The following is a 16,707-nucleotide window of genomic DNA, read 5'->3' as shown; positions in this document are numbered from 1 at the left end:
AGGCAACTTTTTGAGGTAGTAGCTGTATTCAAATGATTGACAACACAAGCACCCCCTCTCCCCTGTACCAATGTTTCAGCTACAGAAATGACAATACTTTTCACAAAATGTCTTACTTTCTATACAGCACTCAATCAAATGTTAAAATGAAATGGATGAACTCACTACCACAGATGACTAATACTGTGAGTATGCAGCATTTGTCTTAATATTCTGTTTCCCTCTTGTTATACTTAAAACATAAAACTAGTGTTCCCAGGCTAAGCACAAGAAACTAACTATGCAACAAAGCAAAACAAAAACCAATAAAAATATCCATGGCTAAACTTTCCAAAGAAAATACTTACATTTTGTAGTTGTACATCAGAATGAAGTAAAAGGCATTGTGAAAACTTGAACTGTTAATCCAATAGGGGCAGTTGTAGTGTTTATTATTCACTCATAAAACAAAATATAAAAAAAGAAGTCACAATAAGAGCACCAAAGTTAACTAAAAAAAACAATGTCAACCGTTAACAAAAAAGAAAATCAATATTTAAATACTTTTGTAACCACTTGGCTCCTTCACACACACACTGCATCAGACCAAGGCAAATTACGTAAACCAAAAGAAAAAGCACCAAATGTTAAGGAAGATGAAAAACAAAACAAAAATTCGAGTAACTAATGAAGAAATATTCTTCTCGTTTTCCATCTGATCAACATCCAAAATTTGTTCCAGGACAACCAGGTGTTTTTATTTCCTCTTTCTGTCTTGAGAGCATCGTGGACAATACCTGCATGGCAGAGACAAAAAAAAGTACAGCAAAAAGATTTAGCTGACTTGAATGGGTAACAACTCACACTTTTATTGCACTAACAGAAAATAAGCTAGTACAGCCTCCATTTAAGATACTGCGTTTTCTTACCATTTGCCTCTTGGTTTGGTTGTCAGGCCCACGCATGCAAAATGGAACCACTCAATGGAGCACTGGAGTAAAGAAATAAACAAAAACCAATTATGTGCTGTTAAGTATCACTGCAAATGGAGCACTTAGTCCAGACACAAACTATTCAAAACACAAGATCAAAACCAAAATCTTTAAAGGAGGGACATTGCATATAGTCTGAGTGGTGTGGCATATGCTAATCAATCATTGCCTCTTTAATCTGTGACCTTATCCACAGAAGGATCTGTTTGTGTTAAGCATGCCTAGGAAATACATACAGGGGACAAGGGTACACCTAATCTATGTACAGTAACTGATATAACATTAGAACTTCTTCTTCTTCTTTTTTTGTATCATTATTCATATCTTATCTTCTCAGTTTCAGGCACATGCCATCAAGTACAATGTTGTTGACCTTTGTGAGACTGGAATATCATTTTAAGGTAATTTAAATAAATACACACAGGGCACCCACAGTAAAGGTCCTATGAAATACATAAATGCATTTTCTGCTTTCTTATGTGCTCTGAGATGATTTGTTGTACATATATTTCTTTCTGCCAAATGTCAGAAAAGGGCATTTTAGCATACCAACATTCTACCATTCCTCTTCCACGTGATCGCATTACTTTGCTGATAGATCTTGCTCTTGTGACTGTTTACAAATTCCATCCAATAAGACATGATTATAGATTTTTAGGCATTGCAACTTAACAGCAGTAGGAAAAACAGATACAAAATCAACAAGATATGAAATACCATAGAAAACAATAAACAAACTTTATTCCTACAAATGCCGACATCTTTTTGTGTCATTTTTCTTTCCTTTCAGTTCATAACACCATCAACACCAATAACAGCTGTCTCCTCTACCAGAGGCCCAAACATACACAGATAAAACTGCTTCCCCCTTTGTATGCCTCCACTTTTTCTATAAGTGCAACTGATATCAAACATTATTTATCCACAAAACTAGAGCAAAGAGCAGCATCAGTGTCCTTTATGTATTGTTTATCCCACCTACTTTTAAATTCAAACATCACTTCATAGAACCCATGACTGACACTGAAAGGAGGCCATAGACCAAAACTCACATCAGTGTTGTCACAGCCGATCATCTCGCCATAAGACACCTGATGGCACAGACAGTAGGTGGGTTCATTTGGGTCCACCGGCATGTCCAGCACATCAGATGGGTGCACATTCCCAAAGTTGGTGGCAGGGCTGTTGAATTCCCCTCTGATGAAAAAGGAAATGTATTGCGAGCGATAATGAAGATATGATTATAAAGTGAGATAAGATGATGACATTTAAATTTGAAAGGTAAGCACAAGATAGAAAGTAGATGCATAACGTACGGCTGAAGGAGTTTGACTTTCTTCTGTGCACTCTTGGGACTGCCATCTTCATCTGAACTCTTCACTTTAGACCTTGTTTTAGCTGTCTTCTTTTCCTTCTGTCTGGAGTCACCTGGAATAACACAAGCATGCAAAATTTTGTTTTGGCTGCCCTGATAGTCCTCAGTACAAAACATGAAAAGATACCAAGCAAATATAATGGACACATACTTTTCTTCCCCTTACTGGAGGTGGAATCATAGTCTGTGCTCTCAATTTGCTTTTCCTTCAAGTCGGCCTCAAACCGAGCCAGGTCTGTGTCAAGACGTCTGATGTGTTTGTCGACCTGCAAACAACAGATGAGCAGACTAACTGTGGTGGATATTTCATGTCAGTTCCTCATAGCAGATGCATCAATTGTTTCCCCATAAATATCACCTACACATGTATTTAAAACATTCTGTTCACTTCTGGGATACTAACCATTTCATAGGTCTGCATGGCCAGTTGCACCTTATCATCGCCAAACTCCTTGCATTTACTGTAAGACTGCTGAATCTGCCTCAGTATGGACAGCTTTTGCTCGGAGGAAAGAGTCCTGGCATTGGCTGTGTACTCTTTAGCCAGAGAGTCTATCTGTCCTTTAAGATCTAAAAAAGAGACAAAGAGTAAAACTCACAAAACAACCCTACAACTGTTGAGTCGGTGTTATAAAACTTCAATGTGTAAAAGTAATACTTTTAAAGTATACAGAAAATAACTGCCATGATAACATACTTTATACTACATTAGGTGTATTTTCTTCTTAAACATGCATGTACATTCATTGTATGAATGCCTGTAAACAACTCATGTTGAGCAATACAGGACATAGCATGATAGGTGCCTGGCAAAATGATTTTTAGAATTTAAATATCAATCACATCTTAGTATACTAAATGCCATTTATTATACCCCAAGACTGTTCTGTTAAGGAGTATGATGAACTAGTATCTTACTGAAGATCAGTGGTTCCCAAACATTTTGGATTGTGATGACTAAAAATGGAGTCGTGTCTGCTTGTTACTCCTCAGTATAGGTTATGGCATTACTGTGGACATTATTCATAAGCAGGTTGATCAAAGAATGATTCTACTAGTGGTGCGTGGATCAATTCATAAATATCAAACATCTCTGTTATAGGATTGATTTTCATATCATAGGATTGATATCTAAGCTCAGTAATTTTAGATGTGTATTTTTACTATTAACAGGGGGAATCTAGTCTAAACAGTACCCAGTTGACAGTACAAGCCTATCACAGCCAACTACGGCTCTGTAAATACGTAAAGTGCCTCTGACAGAGAGTTGACATGGATGACGGCTGAACACAGACGCAGTTATGTGCGGAGCTTTTTGGTGCTTCGAACAGCAACAATGCTGTTACCTGCCTTACTCAGGTAGCCTACAGAAACAGTGAGTGTAGCTATTTGTGATATTTATCACTGTCACTGAACGTGGAACAGTGATCAACATCTTTCAGGTCACAAGTATGTGTTCTGATGTTCAAATTATGGGAGTTCCCCCACTCCTAAAGCTACTGAAAGACTTTCTATTGAGCTTTTGTATGCAGTATCAGTTGTATTAGTATCCGTGATACCAGCCTATCTTTTACTTTGCACTGGATAGGAAAATAAATCACTGGTATCGCATCTTACAGTCATGGTTTGTACAATTTTACTGATTTTGCAAGGCCTAAATAAGTTAAAGAACCAATTACTTAACCAAAGGCAAAACAATATTTTCTTATTCCTATGGTCATGTTATGACCCCTCAGACGTTCCTTGGCATCTCTTTGGGGACCTCGGGCCCCAGGTTGGAACCAGTGCTTAATTATATTGTGTACAGATGTGAAATTAATTTGGCCAAGTGAGCTTCAACAGGCCTCTTTTACAAAATGGAGCGCAGACCAGATGCGTTTTCACACCGGTTCAGGATTAAAATCCACACTAGTTAAACAGTTCATTGTTCTCACCCTCTGTGCGTTGATCTAGATCCCTCATCAAATTGAAGTTTCTCTGCAACTCGAAGGGCAAGTTTTCTATGCCTGGCAAGGTGAATGTGGAGAAAACAAACAGTTTAATCACACTTTTAGTGTGCTCAACATGAAACAGTAGTGTTAGTGCAAGCGGGATGGCTAGCTAAGTCGAATGCGCTGGATGCTGCTACAGCTGCCATTAACCATACCGCGTGAATTAACATGCACAAATCTTGCAGTGATTACGAAAGGGCAAAAAGATAATTGACCATACTTGTTTACAGGATTTAAATTAGGCAGTACTGTATGGCTAGTGTAGTTATTTTGTTTGTGATGTACAATCTCATACAGCATCCTTTCTGCGCTACGAAGGGATGCCATAACCCAGCAAATAGACTGAGCCCAAATCCGCTGACCGTTGGAGAACGGTTAAAGCAGTCTGTTCCGCACACGGGTTAGCCATGAGCTGTATAATAGTATAGTAGACAAAGACAAAGGGAGTTAGGTGTGTTTAAATGATTTATATCGTGTTTAACGCATAATAAATAGCTTACTGTCCAAATAATGCTCCAAATACATCCCCGCCGCCATCTTAGAAAATGTAAACAACACAGCTTCCGGTCCGAAAGGGAGCAATCTGATTGGTTGTTTCCACAAAGTCCAGACAACTGAAGTGGAAGACTCTCCACCAAAAACTCATGTTTGTCCAGTTTATCAAGTCATAACCCATAAATATCATCAATATTACCTCACACATGAAAAACATCCTCCGTGTATTTATGACAAGAATTTTATTTGAAGATTTGGCTAATTACATTTTGAGCTTGTCAATATTCAGATTTAATCATTTCTTCTTGCATTCTACTGATAACACTGAACCACTGAGTACTATAGAGAATTTCAATTAAAAAGGTATGAAATTGGATGTTTCCAGTTGTACATATTGGAAATTGGAATTGTCTCATCGAATAAACTAACCAACAAGCCAAGATGTGATAAAGTGAAAGCTATTTGATGCCAAGTGTTTTCCACAGCTGGCTCGGTCATTTAAATCTACCCATCAAATAAGCAGTTATCTAGATAATGGTAAAAGACAAGAAAAAACTTCCTATTAATGAATCAAAACAAGTGATGAGGAACATATCTTAAAAGATTTATTAGGTTTCACAGATGTATAGAATTTGTCTCACTTTGCAATTAAATCAACAGACAAACAGTGAATATTCTGTAATACAAATAAAAAAAAGACAGGACCAAACTCAAGAGAAAGCATCACTGAACAGTCCATTTGTACATGAGCATTATAATCATATGACTGAGATGAAAGGAGATAACAAATCTGACAACTCTTTAGCTGAAGGAAGGTGACCTGGGTCCGTAAGGAAGCTTTACAAAGCTGTTACTTAATCTGGTACACACCATCAATCAATTTCTTGTTTTTCCAACATGTTCTTCAACTTTCTGAATTTATTCTTCCCCAATCTTTTGTTTGCCTTCATGGGTGTGTTTCTGTTTTTGCCCTGCTTTTTCTCAAATCTACTTCCATCCTTTTTGTCAGCCTTTGACGCTTTTGTTTCCTCAGCTGTCTTTACTGTGGGTTTCTTGGCCTTTGCCCCTTTCACAGTCTCCCCATCCATCTTGGCGATCTTTGCTTTTTTTGGTCCAGCTGGTGAGTCCTTTTTGCCTTTTGGCTTGACATTGGCCATTTTCCCAGCTGCTTTTCCATTAGCTTGAGTTTTGCCAGGAACAATCTTCTTGGTCTTGTCACTCTTGGGTGGTTTCTTTTCAGGAGAGTCTGTAACAACTGTAGCCTCAGTAGTATCCACGCTTTCGTCTTCTAAACAAATAACACACATAGAGGATGAGTTCATGTTGGACAGGGACATATCGTGGTGAAAGTAAGAATGCTTTTATAGGAGAAAGTGTTACCTTTTCCTGCCGGGGCTGTTGGAATTACATTTGAGAATTTCTTCAGCTTGGCCACAAAGAAGCCATCCATATTATGGGAATGAGGGTAAAAGCGTCGAGACAGTTTAAGAGTAGGATGGAATCTACGTTCTTTGAACCTAAAAGGATGGAAAAAAATAAAAACATTTAGAGCTGGAGATCAGATGCTTTCAACAACTGAGTGAATAGACACGTTGGTCATCTTACTTACCTGGTGAAGCCTTCCTTGCCAAAGTCAAGTCCTGTAGGAACTAATTTGACATTCCTTTTCTTCAAAGCGTAATCCACCACCCATTCATTCTCCTCCACCTGGTGGAATACATTTTGATCAATATTCAACACTGTGCTAAGTACTTCAGACCCTACTCACAAACATGTAAACCTAAGAATGAAGACAGAAGACATGGAACAAAAGTCATTTTGAGAGTAGTAGAGCAGAGGTGGGACTGTGCCATTGTTGTTCAAGTCACAACTAAGTCTCATGTGCACACCGTATGTCCGAAATCCTGAACTTTGACTTTTGAGTCCTAAAAAAGTCATAATGGGTTCTTCACCAAATGAAATTCCATTTTAAAAAGAGAGCCTACAGTTCTTTGTACAACTTCATGTGTTTCACAAAGCTGGAAGTTGTTGTGTCTCTGTCCCTTTTCAACCCACATGTTATGCATACCGCAATTCATTTTGTGTTGACCACTGCATAGTTTGTGTACATGGACACAATTATCTTTGGTATACATTTTTTCCACCACGAGCTCAGTAATGTAACAGTTCTTCATGATTCACACTGCAACTTGATTGGATACCGTTTAATTGGTTCAAACAAAGTGGATCTGGGGAATTTAGTGTCAACTTGCTAGAAATTAATAGCTAAAATTTGTTTACTCAGGGAATAAAAACGGAAATTAATTGATATTTGACACCTTTTTTAAATAACATACTGCATCTTAAGGCTTTTCAGGAGGTATCCAGTATTTCAAATAAGTCAAAATCTCAAGTTCAAGCAAGGGGTTACAGTTGTAGTGTAAGTTTGCAAGTCTTCGAGTCGTCGATTTTATCAAGTCTAAAGTAATTAAATTTGTCAGTGCAAGTCCACGTCTTTGATATACAGTAAACATACCATTATTGAACATGTGCAGTAGACCAGATATCCTCCCGAAGGGGACTCTGCATTAACAGAGTCAATGGCAGACAGAATCAGCTCCTTCTGTAAGTGAGCTGAGCGATGGATGTCTGCATCGTCCTATCAGAAAATAGAAAAAATTATTAAACACCATTTGGAAACAAAGGTATGCATCTATATGTGTGTATATACATGAACAGTGAATGACATTTTACCTTGCTGGTCTTTACAGCTGGATCCTTAGCGATGACTCCTGTGCCTGAGCATGGAGCATCGAGCAGCACCCTGTCAAACCCGCCCATCACCTGTAGACAACAGGTCAACAAACCAGTACACTAAATTAAAGTACAAAGTGTATGTGAACCACAGAGTTAATGCTCCTTCACACATGTATGACCTTTACCTTTGGAAACTGTCTTCCATCGTAGTTGCAGACAACAGTGTTGGTGACTCCCAGACGGTGGATGTTTCCCACCACACTCTTCAACCTTTCAGCATTGGCATCATTAGCAACAATCACTCCTGTGTTTCTCATCAGCTGAGCTAAAGGAGAAGCATTCACATACGTACATCAGTAAATAGGTTTAATTTTCATGTGAGAAAAGCTTACATTTATCATATATGATTGCAATATCTTTGGGTTTTTGACTGTTGGTTGAATGAAACAAGTTGTTTAAATACTTCATGGTGGGCTAATTATTGTGACTATTTATTTTTTAAATATCTGGCATTTTATAGACAATGCAGCCCTAGTCTACACTACACAGTTTGGAACACAACATACAATTACTGTAATTGTCATTTATACAAAGTATAACTGCAGCACATCTTACCGATATAGGTGGTCTTGCCTCCAGGAGCTGAGCTCATGTCCAGCACTAACTCTCCCTCCTGTGGAGAGAGCGCCATAACGGGCAGAAAACTGGAGGCACCCTGCAGCATGTACTGGCCAGATAGATACTCTGGGGTTGCCCCTGATTTAAAATGTAGAAAGAATCCCAATTAAAGCGTATGTGGCTACAGTCAGTCTTTGATATTCTCCCATAAAGATGCTCAACCTGAGAACTCAAATGGCCCAATTTACTGAAACTTACCTACAGGTACTGAGGAGTCATAGATGACCAAACCCACTTTAGACCATTTCCCCAGTGGATCCAGGTTCACTCCTCTGTTGATCAAGGCCTAAATAACGGAAATAAAGACTCAGGATTTGAAAGGAGACTACTTCAGTCATGTGTTCCCTTTGTGTCCAGTGGTGGTTAATTACAAGGTCAAAACTACAGCCAAACTATAAACATCTGTATCTTTGAATCTGGGCATTCCTCAATCTGTTTCATTGGCATTCTTAGCTAAAAGTCTGCATACTATATTACAACTAACATGACTAGTACAACAACTACTTCTACTAAAGAAGAAAAAAAAAAAGAAACCGACTAGAACAAAAAATATGATGAAGAACTTTGCGAATTTTGACTCTCTCCCACTCCGAGCAGTTACCTGTGCAAGGTCCCGCCTCCTTGTTTTCAGTGTGTTGGTCCTAATGGTGACAGGTCTCTGAATTTCATTAGCCTCAAGGAAATCAACCAGCTGTAAGTAGGGTGGAAAAAAAACATGGTTTTCTTATTTTTTTCCCCCATTCAACTTGACACACAATCTCAATCAGGTCTCGACAACCGTCACATAATCGAACTACAGATTGCCAGATCATTGGATCCAGTATTTTCCCATTATCAGAATCAGCAATTGTTTTTGTCAGACTGCTGATAAGATAATTTGTACTACTCTGATGCAACCGGCTCTCTATAACTGAAGGTATCAAATAAAGTTACCCTTAAAATTGTAAATTGTGCATAGTTACATTCTATCACTAGTTATTCTAAGTTTTGACACCAAGTTTTTAATTTTGACTTCAAGTCTATTGGTTGAAAATATTGATTATTGGTCTCTTTGACTACAAATGAACAAAAATCTGTAACTGCCCTAAAAAAACTAAATGGGTAGAACTGTGTGCACCGTTCAGTTCAAACATTCAGACTTCAGTGATAAGAACATGCTTTCTTTCATAAACGGAAAAGAAAAAAAAAAACCCACCTCTGAAAGAGGAAATAGGTCTATTAATTTCTCAATGAGGAAGGTGTTGTAGCTGTAATAGGTACAGAGATCCTTTTTCAGAAGAGAGATGTACTCGGCTCTCTCTTTGCCCTCCTCCCGTTTTGTTGAGAAATTACATAGAACATCAATGTTGTCCTTAATTCTTTGATGGATTGTCTTGAGGTCCAGAGGCAGGACACCTATAAGTACAAATTTAAAAAACATTTAGATTTAATGCAAAACAATTACGAACAAATCTAAAAAGGGAGGAAAAAACTGAGAGTCACCCACCTTCCTTCTCACTTTCCTCTGCCCCTGGTAGCCTAAATCTATCCATTTCATCAATGTTGGCCTGTACCGTGTCCTCCTCATCTGTGTCAGCATCTGATTTCTGTTCCCCCTCCACATCATCATCCTCATCGTCGTCATCATCATCATCATCGCTCTCTAGGCCCATGGTTTCTTTCAGCTTTTTCTCTTTCTTGGCTGCACGTTCGATGGGAAGAAGCTAAATATGGAACAAATACCAAAGAAAGTGGTCATTAACCTTACAAATACAGTATGGTCACCGCATTAACCATCCTTAAACTTTAAGAAGATACACTAACACATTACTACTGAAGTGTGAGAAAGTTGGAGTTGTATACAGGGAACTGTATTAGAAAATTAGCAATCTGGACAGTAAAAAAGTTTTGACATTTTGCATTACAACTTTAGACAGATTTCCAGTCTTAAGTACAAAAGGCACAGCAGAGTCATAGTTGGAAAAAAGTTTAGGTAATTAAAAGTTGGCAGAAGTATTTTACTTACTTCCTCTCCATCACTTTCTTCTTCAGCATTTTCCTCACCACTGCCATCATCAAGGGTACCATAGTCATCAACCATTTCTTCATCATCATCATCATCACCATCATCTTCGTCGTCATTGACATCATCATCTCCCTCGTCGTCATCCTCCTCCTCCTCTTCTTTCACTCCTAATTTGGCACCCTTCTTTCCTTGGTCTTTTCCTCCCTTCTTCTGCTGCTGCTGCTGCTCCTGCTCCTCCACCTCTTCATCATCTTCCTCTTGCTCCCAGTGCTCATCACTGTCATCTTCACTTTCTGGTTCATCAATTTTGCGCTTCCTCTTTGCTGGTGTCAGCCATTTACTGTTTTCATCACTGAAACCTTCAGAGAAAAAGGAAATGTACATTTTCTCATTCAAAACAATAACTCATTTATTTTCCCTTGAAAAGGTCCAACACTCCAATACACTCAAAGAACACCCACAGAACATCACACATCTTTTTTCCATCTATTGAGTCTTTATCATCTGTCACAACAGTTAATTGCAAACCAAATACACAAACACACACATGTGTTTAAGTTCTGTAGTCATTTGTTACCTTTCTTTGGCTGCTTCTCAGAAGAATCCTTAGGCTTATTCAGATTCTGGACTCTTTTTGCAGCTCTGTAAAATGAAAACATAAATGAGCAACTTGTAAACAGATTTATGTTATTTCACAGAATTTAAATCAGCCAACCTTTTACCTTTTCCTGCCTCTACTTGACATCCGTTTTGGTCCTGTTTCATCTGCAAACAGACAAGAAATACTTTTACCTACAAGCCATAATGATGCAGTCAGAAAGACAAAGTGTTTTTTGTTAAACACCATGGTGTGTATTTTGAGGGTGAAATAATAAAGGGCACAATAATCACCATCATCTATAAACTTGACCAACTCTGTCTCTGCTCCTTGCTGCTTTTTGGCTTTTTTCCCTGGCCCTCTCTTCACCTTGTTGGTGGGATCCAACTTCCGACCCATGACTCCGAGCTACACAAATAGCCTAAAAAAAAACGGAGAAAAATAGTGTTGTCAATATCAGTGTATATGAACATAGGTCACTGGTACTGCTGTCCTTCATCCTCGTTGTGTTGTAAAGGGACTTTGGCTGAACCACAAAACGTGACAAATACCTGAACACACGGCAAGTAACAGCACACTGTACTGAGCTTAAGTAAATTCCACAACATCCATTAAACAATATCATTATTTAACAAAATTAAGATTTACTTGACCAATACCATAAAAATATCATCGGGTGTTACTTGTGTTACTACACTAAGTGTTACTACTTACTGTGTAAATACACTGCAGAGTCACTGACCTACATATATACATTTTTTACTCAAGTAATGCAAGTTAAATTATTTGTTAAACAGCACAACAAAATATATGATCTAGTTAAAATCAGTAAACTCAGAAATTTAGATAGGACTTATGTAATCGAGACAAAACATTAAGTATTATTAAGATTACTAAACTATCTGCTATCATTAGGGAAAGCAGAATTCAGCTCATGACAGAGAATATACATCTCAGTATCCAAGTAATCAAAGACTGTCAATCTGCGAAACTGCTAAAAACTTAAGCACTGTGGCTGAAGTCATTAAAGAGAAGCTAGAAGCTGATTATTACGTTCTGGTGGCTACAACTGAGCAGACCAAGCACATATCATACATATTGCCATTCATAATCATAGGCACTCATGGGTATCTTATTTAATAGTGACCAAGAACTATACAGTATTACAATTTACTCAATTCAATGTTGCTAACGTCCCATGTTTTCGTTGTACTGTCTACTCATTTTACGGTGTTATTTATGGATTCAAGAGTACCTTAACGTTACAGAAGACACATATGCCCTGAATGTTAAAATATACAGCATTCAACCGCCTTTGCACGGTTGCGGTGAGAAAGTAATGACAGAGTGAGCTGCTAATACACATGTTCACCCAACTCCGCATGTCGTGTTTTCAAAACAAGACCTCGGTTGTAAACACTAACCGAGTCTTTGCCCAATGAGCTCAGCGATAATTCTCCACATACTCACCGATTATTCTACTCCTTTTTGACCCAACTTCTGACTCTGCGCTGTAAGATAAAAAACGTCCACACGTGAATTTTCACTTCAACACGTTGTGGAAGAACATCCGGCGCACATTAGTGACGGGATGATGACGGCGCTGGTCAGCGAGCGCGCACATATAAAGACCTTTGAGGAGAAACCACTTTTTAAAAATAGAAAACAGAAAATATTTAAACGTCATTACATTAATACAGTAATTACAAAATTAAAAAGGCGCAAATTAAGTGCTCAGTACTTACTACTCACCCTTACGTGAACGCGCTTTTTAGCCGTGACGCGCACATTCTGCGACTGATCATCAGAAGGCATCATGGCGACTCCACTTGGGAAGAAGCGTGGTCTTGAACATTTGGACGCATATGAACCAAAACCAGCCAAACACCTCCAAAGCCTGCACGACCGCATGGCAGAGAGGAGGCTGGTTGTTATTCTGGAGGGGGCATCGTTAGAAACAGTGAAGGTAAAGCGTCAGAGTTGTGTTTGTGTGTTGTTGTCATGCAGCCCCTACCTGCTACAAGTGGTAGTGACATCAGTGACCGTACCTTTAAAACAGTGGTCTCTAATACAAATAAGTGAATGACCAAACACTTTATATGTTGTCCATCTTGTGTATTTGCCAGGTCGGAAAATCCTTTGAGCTGTTAAACTGTGACCAACACAAAAATATGATCGTCAAAAGCGGAAGGAATCCTGGCAACATAAGACCAGATATCACACATCAGGTAACACTCATTCAGAATACTGTGTACAACCGCTTTACCTGTGTCTGTCGTGACTCATGACAGTGCCATTATGTTTTACTTCATCAACATTAAAATCACTGAAGAAATCTGCCAGAAAAAAGCCAGCATCCTGCTATCCTGTAACCTCAAGGATGAAGGCTGTAATGGAGAGCCTGAAAGACTTTGGTTTCATGAGCGATTTTACCTCATCAGAGATATGTCAGCAAAAACTGACATGATAAAGCAGTCCTGCACGGTTGCAGTACCATTAAAAACAGTGTCACCAGTACATAGTTTGTCCATCAGGGAGCACTGACTATTTTGAATAACAACACAAATGAAGGAATCCTTACAAAGTGTTTTCTTTATCCTGTGTGTTCATGAAAAAACACATTGGGGGATATGTCGTCAGCATTTTTTTTTTTTTACTCAAATATAGAAGTCAGCCTAAACAATGTGATGTGTTTTCTGGCCTATCGTATTATTATTCTTTCTTTTCTTATTCATGGTGCAGCTCGGTTAGTCTGCTGGAGATGTAGCATTATAGTCTAATGTCAAATTATTTTAAATCTATACAAGGTCATTAAAACAGTAGCGCTGTTAGTAGTATTTGCATCTTTGGTCCTCTTTTTCACTGATTTAAAAGTCAAATTAGCAAAATGAGGGGGCGAGGGTTAGAAGCAGTGATGTGTTTTTAGTAAAATAAGTACTGATATTGGCACATCTGCTTATTATGCTGTAACTCTTACTCTGTGCTGCTACAAGTAAGCAGTTTTTTCTTATGTAGAGTTCTTCAAAGCATGTCTGCAAAAAAGGGCCACGTACGTAACTGAAATATCTTGTCTTCTTTTCACTAGTGTCTGCTCATGTTGATGGACAGTCCACTGAACAGGGCGGGCCTGTTGCAGGTTTACATCCACACAGAGAAAAATGCCTTAATAGAGATCAACCCACAGACCCGCATTCCAAGAACCTTCACTCGTTTCTGTGGCCTTATGGGTAAACTTCTAATGTTGAATACTTTCTGTAGATAAATACTAAACTGCCAGTCGTACTTACCTGATTTTTCTCTTCTATCTTAGTTCAACTGTTGCACAAGCTGAGCGTCAGGGCCGCCGATGGTCCTCAGAAACTTCTGAGGATGATCAAAAACCCAGTGTCGGACCACCTGCCTCCTGGCTGTCCCCGCATATGCACCTCCTTCTCTTCTGGAGAGGCTGTCTGCCCCCGCACTTTGGTGCCAGACGGACCGGCTGCAGTGGTGGTTGGAGCATTTGCACATGGAGCGGTGAGAAATGACTCTAGATGGAAGCTGATTCACTGCTTTACATGTCAAATATATTTATTGCTGATCTCCCTGTCTTTATTAGGTGAATGTGGACTACACAGAGAAGAATGTATCCATCAGTAACTACCCACTCTCTGCTGCGCTGACCTGTGCCAAGATGTGCTCTGCCTTTGAGGAAGTTTGGGGCATCCTGTGACCAACACTCAGTGAACTACTAATGTTGACCAGGTGGAGGCAGTGCAGTACATGGACATTTTTTTAAGGGACTAGAAATGGATATAATGGAAATGTTGGGCTGACTGTCCAATTCCCAAGTGATGCCACGTGGAATACAGACCTGTTTCCTGTTACACACTGTATGTGTAAGTTTGTATGACTGTGTTTGGCCACCATGTGAAGTATAAATAGATATATGTACCGAGTGCTCGCTCTTCATGTGGAAGTGTGGCTGTATTTTCTACCATTATCAATTACTATGTTTTGGATTATCAATCAATACAGTTACATTAAAATATGCAACCCAAATGATTTGTTGTTTTTGTTTGATATTGACTGAGAAGAGTGCACTTAAAGAATTGACAAGCACAGTGAAGACAAAATATGACAAGGTGATGATGTACGTTTCCCTGAGAACATGGAGGTATAAGAAAACAAGACATTAGAAAAAAACATTTTAACACATCAAAAGAAAATAATATACCACTTTAGAATGCTAGAGAAGTTTTAGTTTATTGATGCTCACCATGAATTTCTCTTAATGCTAATAATGGTAGGCTCTTCTTCTAGCAACCTGACTTTGCCTTGTTTGTAATGTTGATCTTGTTTTTTGAATTCCTCATCTTGCTGGCTGTCTTCTTTGGGAAGATTTATAAGGATGTCGGGTTTGGGAGTTTTGTCCTGCTTCAGATCTGTTTTGGGGATTTCACACTCCTTATCCTAACTTGTTTTGTGTCTGTCTGGTTTTTGTAGAGAATAAATGTAAAGGTCACATAAACACTGCATGACGTGGAGAGAAAACTGCTGCTTTTCTTAAAAATTGATTTAAACTTTTAAGTTTAGCGCTCCATTTTGGTCACATCCCATATCCCCATCTGTATAACATGTACAGAGCTTTGTAGCAGGACATTTTCTGCTTGACTGTTATGCAGTGTTGTATGTAGGCTAAATATACAGGGAAACATGTTGGACAATGATTATTTTTTTATTCTAATGTTGAGTCTGAATGATGGATTTCTTGTAGTCCCTACAAGCATCTCATTGTTAACCAGCCCTTTAAACATAAACATTCATTCATGTATTGAAATACATTTTTAAAGTAACCCTCCCAACCCCGAACATACATTCAAATATCATAAACATATCATACATTTTACTATTATGGAGGGATGTCATTGAGCACAGCAAGTCCTGTTTTTTTAAATGTAACTTGATCATTTCATTTTCTAGCTCGGGTATAAGCAAGGTTGTTTGGAGAGATTGCATTACAAATTGCATTTAGTAGGTATTGGTTAAATTTTTGAAATTGAATTAATTGTAATGTGTCAATGTAATGTTTAATGTTATTTTAATGTGCTCACACATTTAAAATACATGTAGACTTAAACATCTTTCCCCAAAATTGCATTCTTGGCAGCACAGAACAGTAGTTAGACCTTCATGTTTTGAAAACAAACAATACATTTCCTCAATAAAATAAAAATGTGTATGCACTGTATATTACATCTCTCTCTCTCTCTCTCTCTCTCTCTCTCTCTCTATATATATATATATATATATATATATATATATATATATATATATATATACACTAAACAAAATTAGCTAGGGCTATTGTGATGTTTGGGAAAATGTGCATAGATCTATAAAAACACACCTCATCTGCTTATTAAGTACTTGGACTTCACATAAAACCCCCTGTTTTGTGTTTTTTCAACCCAAGGAACGTAAAATGTTGGCTAGAGCCAGTTGAAATATTAACAAAATTATTAGATTAGACTAGACCAAAAAACACGAGATAAAACCTGCTTTATTGAACTCTGCCGCTGATTTTACCTAGCTAGATTTTGATTAGCCTAGCTAAAGTGAGCTAACTGCTAGCTGGAGCCGTTACTCACTCTGCAGAGACAGTCTTGCTCCTTCCCGGTCGACTCCTCCTGGTCCTGTAAGGCTCGTGTCAGTAGCCGGCCTGGCTCCTGCTATTCCAAGGTTTGTCTAGTCGGAGTGTTGGTAGGTCTCACTGTTTGTTTTACCGCCTTCATTTGTGTATTTTCGCTTGATGTAATGCTGTTAATAGCGTTTCCCTGTCGGCTTTCTTGGCTTTGCTTTCCCAGTTGGTTGTTGGA

The 16,707-nt window shown here is 38.4% G+C and overlaps 3 protein-coding genes across 3 annotated transcripts; 1 reads left to right on the top strand and 2 right to left on the bottom strand.

The window, feature by feature from the left end:
* Positions 1-7: 7 nt before the first annotated feature.
* ing4 (inhibitor of growth family, member 4) lies at positions 8-4,964 on the bottom strand. The gene is made up of 8 exons (XM_030393479.1): positions 4,838-4,964; positions 4,281-4,352; positions 2,750-2,916; positions 2,498-2,612; positions 2,288-2,399; positions 2,024-2,168; positions 909-970; positions 8-776 (listed from the first exon to the last, which is right to left on the bottom strand). The coding sequence occupies exons 1-8, from the start codon at positions 4,872-4,874 to the stop codon at positions 737-739; spliced, it is 750 nt and encodes a 249-aa protein (XP_030249339.1). The 5' UTR covers positions 4,875-4,964; the 3' UTR covers positions 8-736.
* Positions 4,965-5,415: 451 nt separating this feature from the next.
* On the bottom strand, positions 5,416-12,445 carry nop2 (NOP2 nucleolar protein homolog (yeast)). The gene is made up of 16 exons (XM_030394968.1): positions 12,320-12,445; positions 11,143-11,270; positions 10,974-11,016; positions 10,829-10,893; positions 10,252-10,610; positions 9,733-9,949; positions 9,442-9,641; positions 8,848-8,937; positions 8,445-8,532; positions 8,184-8,324; positions 7,754-7,893; positions 7,566-7,655; positions 7,348-7,470; positions 6,442-6,539; positions 6,213-6,349; positions 5,416-6,120 (listed from the first exon to the last, which is right to left on the bottom strand). The coding sequence occupies exons 2-16, from the start codon at positions 11,246-11,248 to the stop codon at positions 5,705-5,707; spliced, it is 2,313 nt and encodes a 770-aa protein (XP_030250828.1). The 5' UTR covers positions 11,249-11,270; positions 12,320-12,445; the 3' UTR covers positions 5,416-5,704.
* A 173-nt stretch (positions 12,446-12,618) lies between these two features.
* On the top strand, positions 12,619-14,893 carry emg1 (EMG1 N1-specific pseudouridine methyltransferase). Its single transcript, XM_030394864.1, has 5 exons — positions 12,619-12,815; positions 12,976-13,077; positions 13,935-14,076; positions 14,160-14,365; positions 14,448-14,893. The coding sequence occupies exons 1-5, from the start codon at positions 12,666-12,668 to the stop codon at positions 14,559-14,561; spliced, it is 714 nt and encodes a 237-aa protein (XP_030250724.1). The 5' UTR covers positions 12,619-12,665; the 3' UTR covers positions 14,562-14,893.
* The last annotated feature ends 1,814 nt before the right edge of the window (positions 14,894-16,707 follow it).

This window comes from Sparus aurata, chromosome 17, assembly GCF_900880675.1.
Source record: "Sparus aurata chromosome 17, fSpaAur1.1, whole genome shotgun sequence".
Classification (NCBI taxonomy): domain Eukaryota; kingdom Metazoa; phylum Chordata; class Actinopteri; order Spariformes; family Sparidae; genus Sparus; species Sparus aurata.
This window is presented reverse-complemented; position numbering and strand designations above follow the sequence as displayed.

Coding starts and splice junctions, on each gene's coding strand:
- nop2 (XM_030394968.1), bottom strand. CDS start 11,248: ATGGGTCGGAAGTTGGATCCCACCAACAAGGTGAAGAGAGGGCCAGGG. Junction 7,656..7,753: donor ATGGAAGACAGTTTCCAAAG/GTAAAGGTCATA, acceptor TGTTGTCTACAG/GTGATGGGCGGGTTTGACAG. Junction 6,350..6,441: donor GGCAAGGAAGGCTTCACCAG/GTAAGTAAGATG, acceptor CCATCCTTTTAG/GTTCAAAGAACGTAGATTCC.
- ing4 (XM_030393479.1), bottom strand. CDS start 4,874: ATGGCGGCGGGGATGTATTTGGAGCATTATTTGGACA. Junction 2,400..2,497: donor CTCCAGTAAGGGGAAGAAAA/GTATGTGTCCAT, acceptor GTGTTATTCCAG/GTGACTCCAGACAGAAGGAA. Junction 777..908: donor ACCAAACCAAGAGGCAAATG/GTAAGAAAACGC, acceptor TCTGCCATGCAG/GTATTGTCCACGATGCTCTC.
- emg1 (XM_030394864.1), top strand. CDS start 12,666: ATGGCGACTCCACTTGGGAAGAAGCGTGGTCTTGAACATTTGGACGCA. Junction 13,078..13,934: donor GACCAGATATCACACATCAG/GTAACACTCATT, acceptor TCTTTTCACTAG/TGTCTGCTCATGTTGATGGA. Junction 14,366..14,447: donor GAGCATTTGCACATGGAGCG/GTGAGAAATGAC, acceptor TGTCTTTATTAG/GTGAATGTGGACTACACAGA.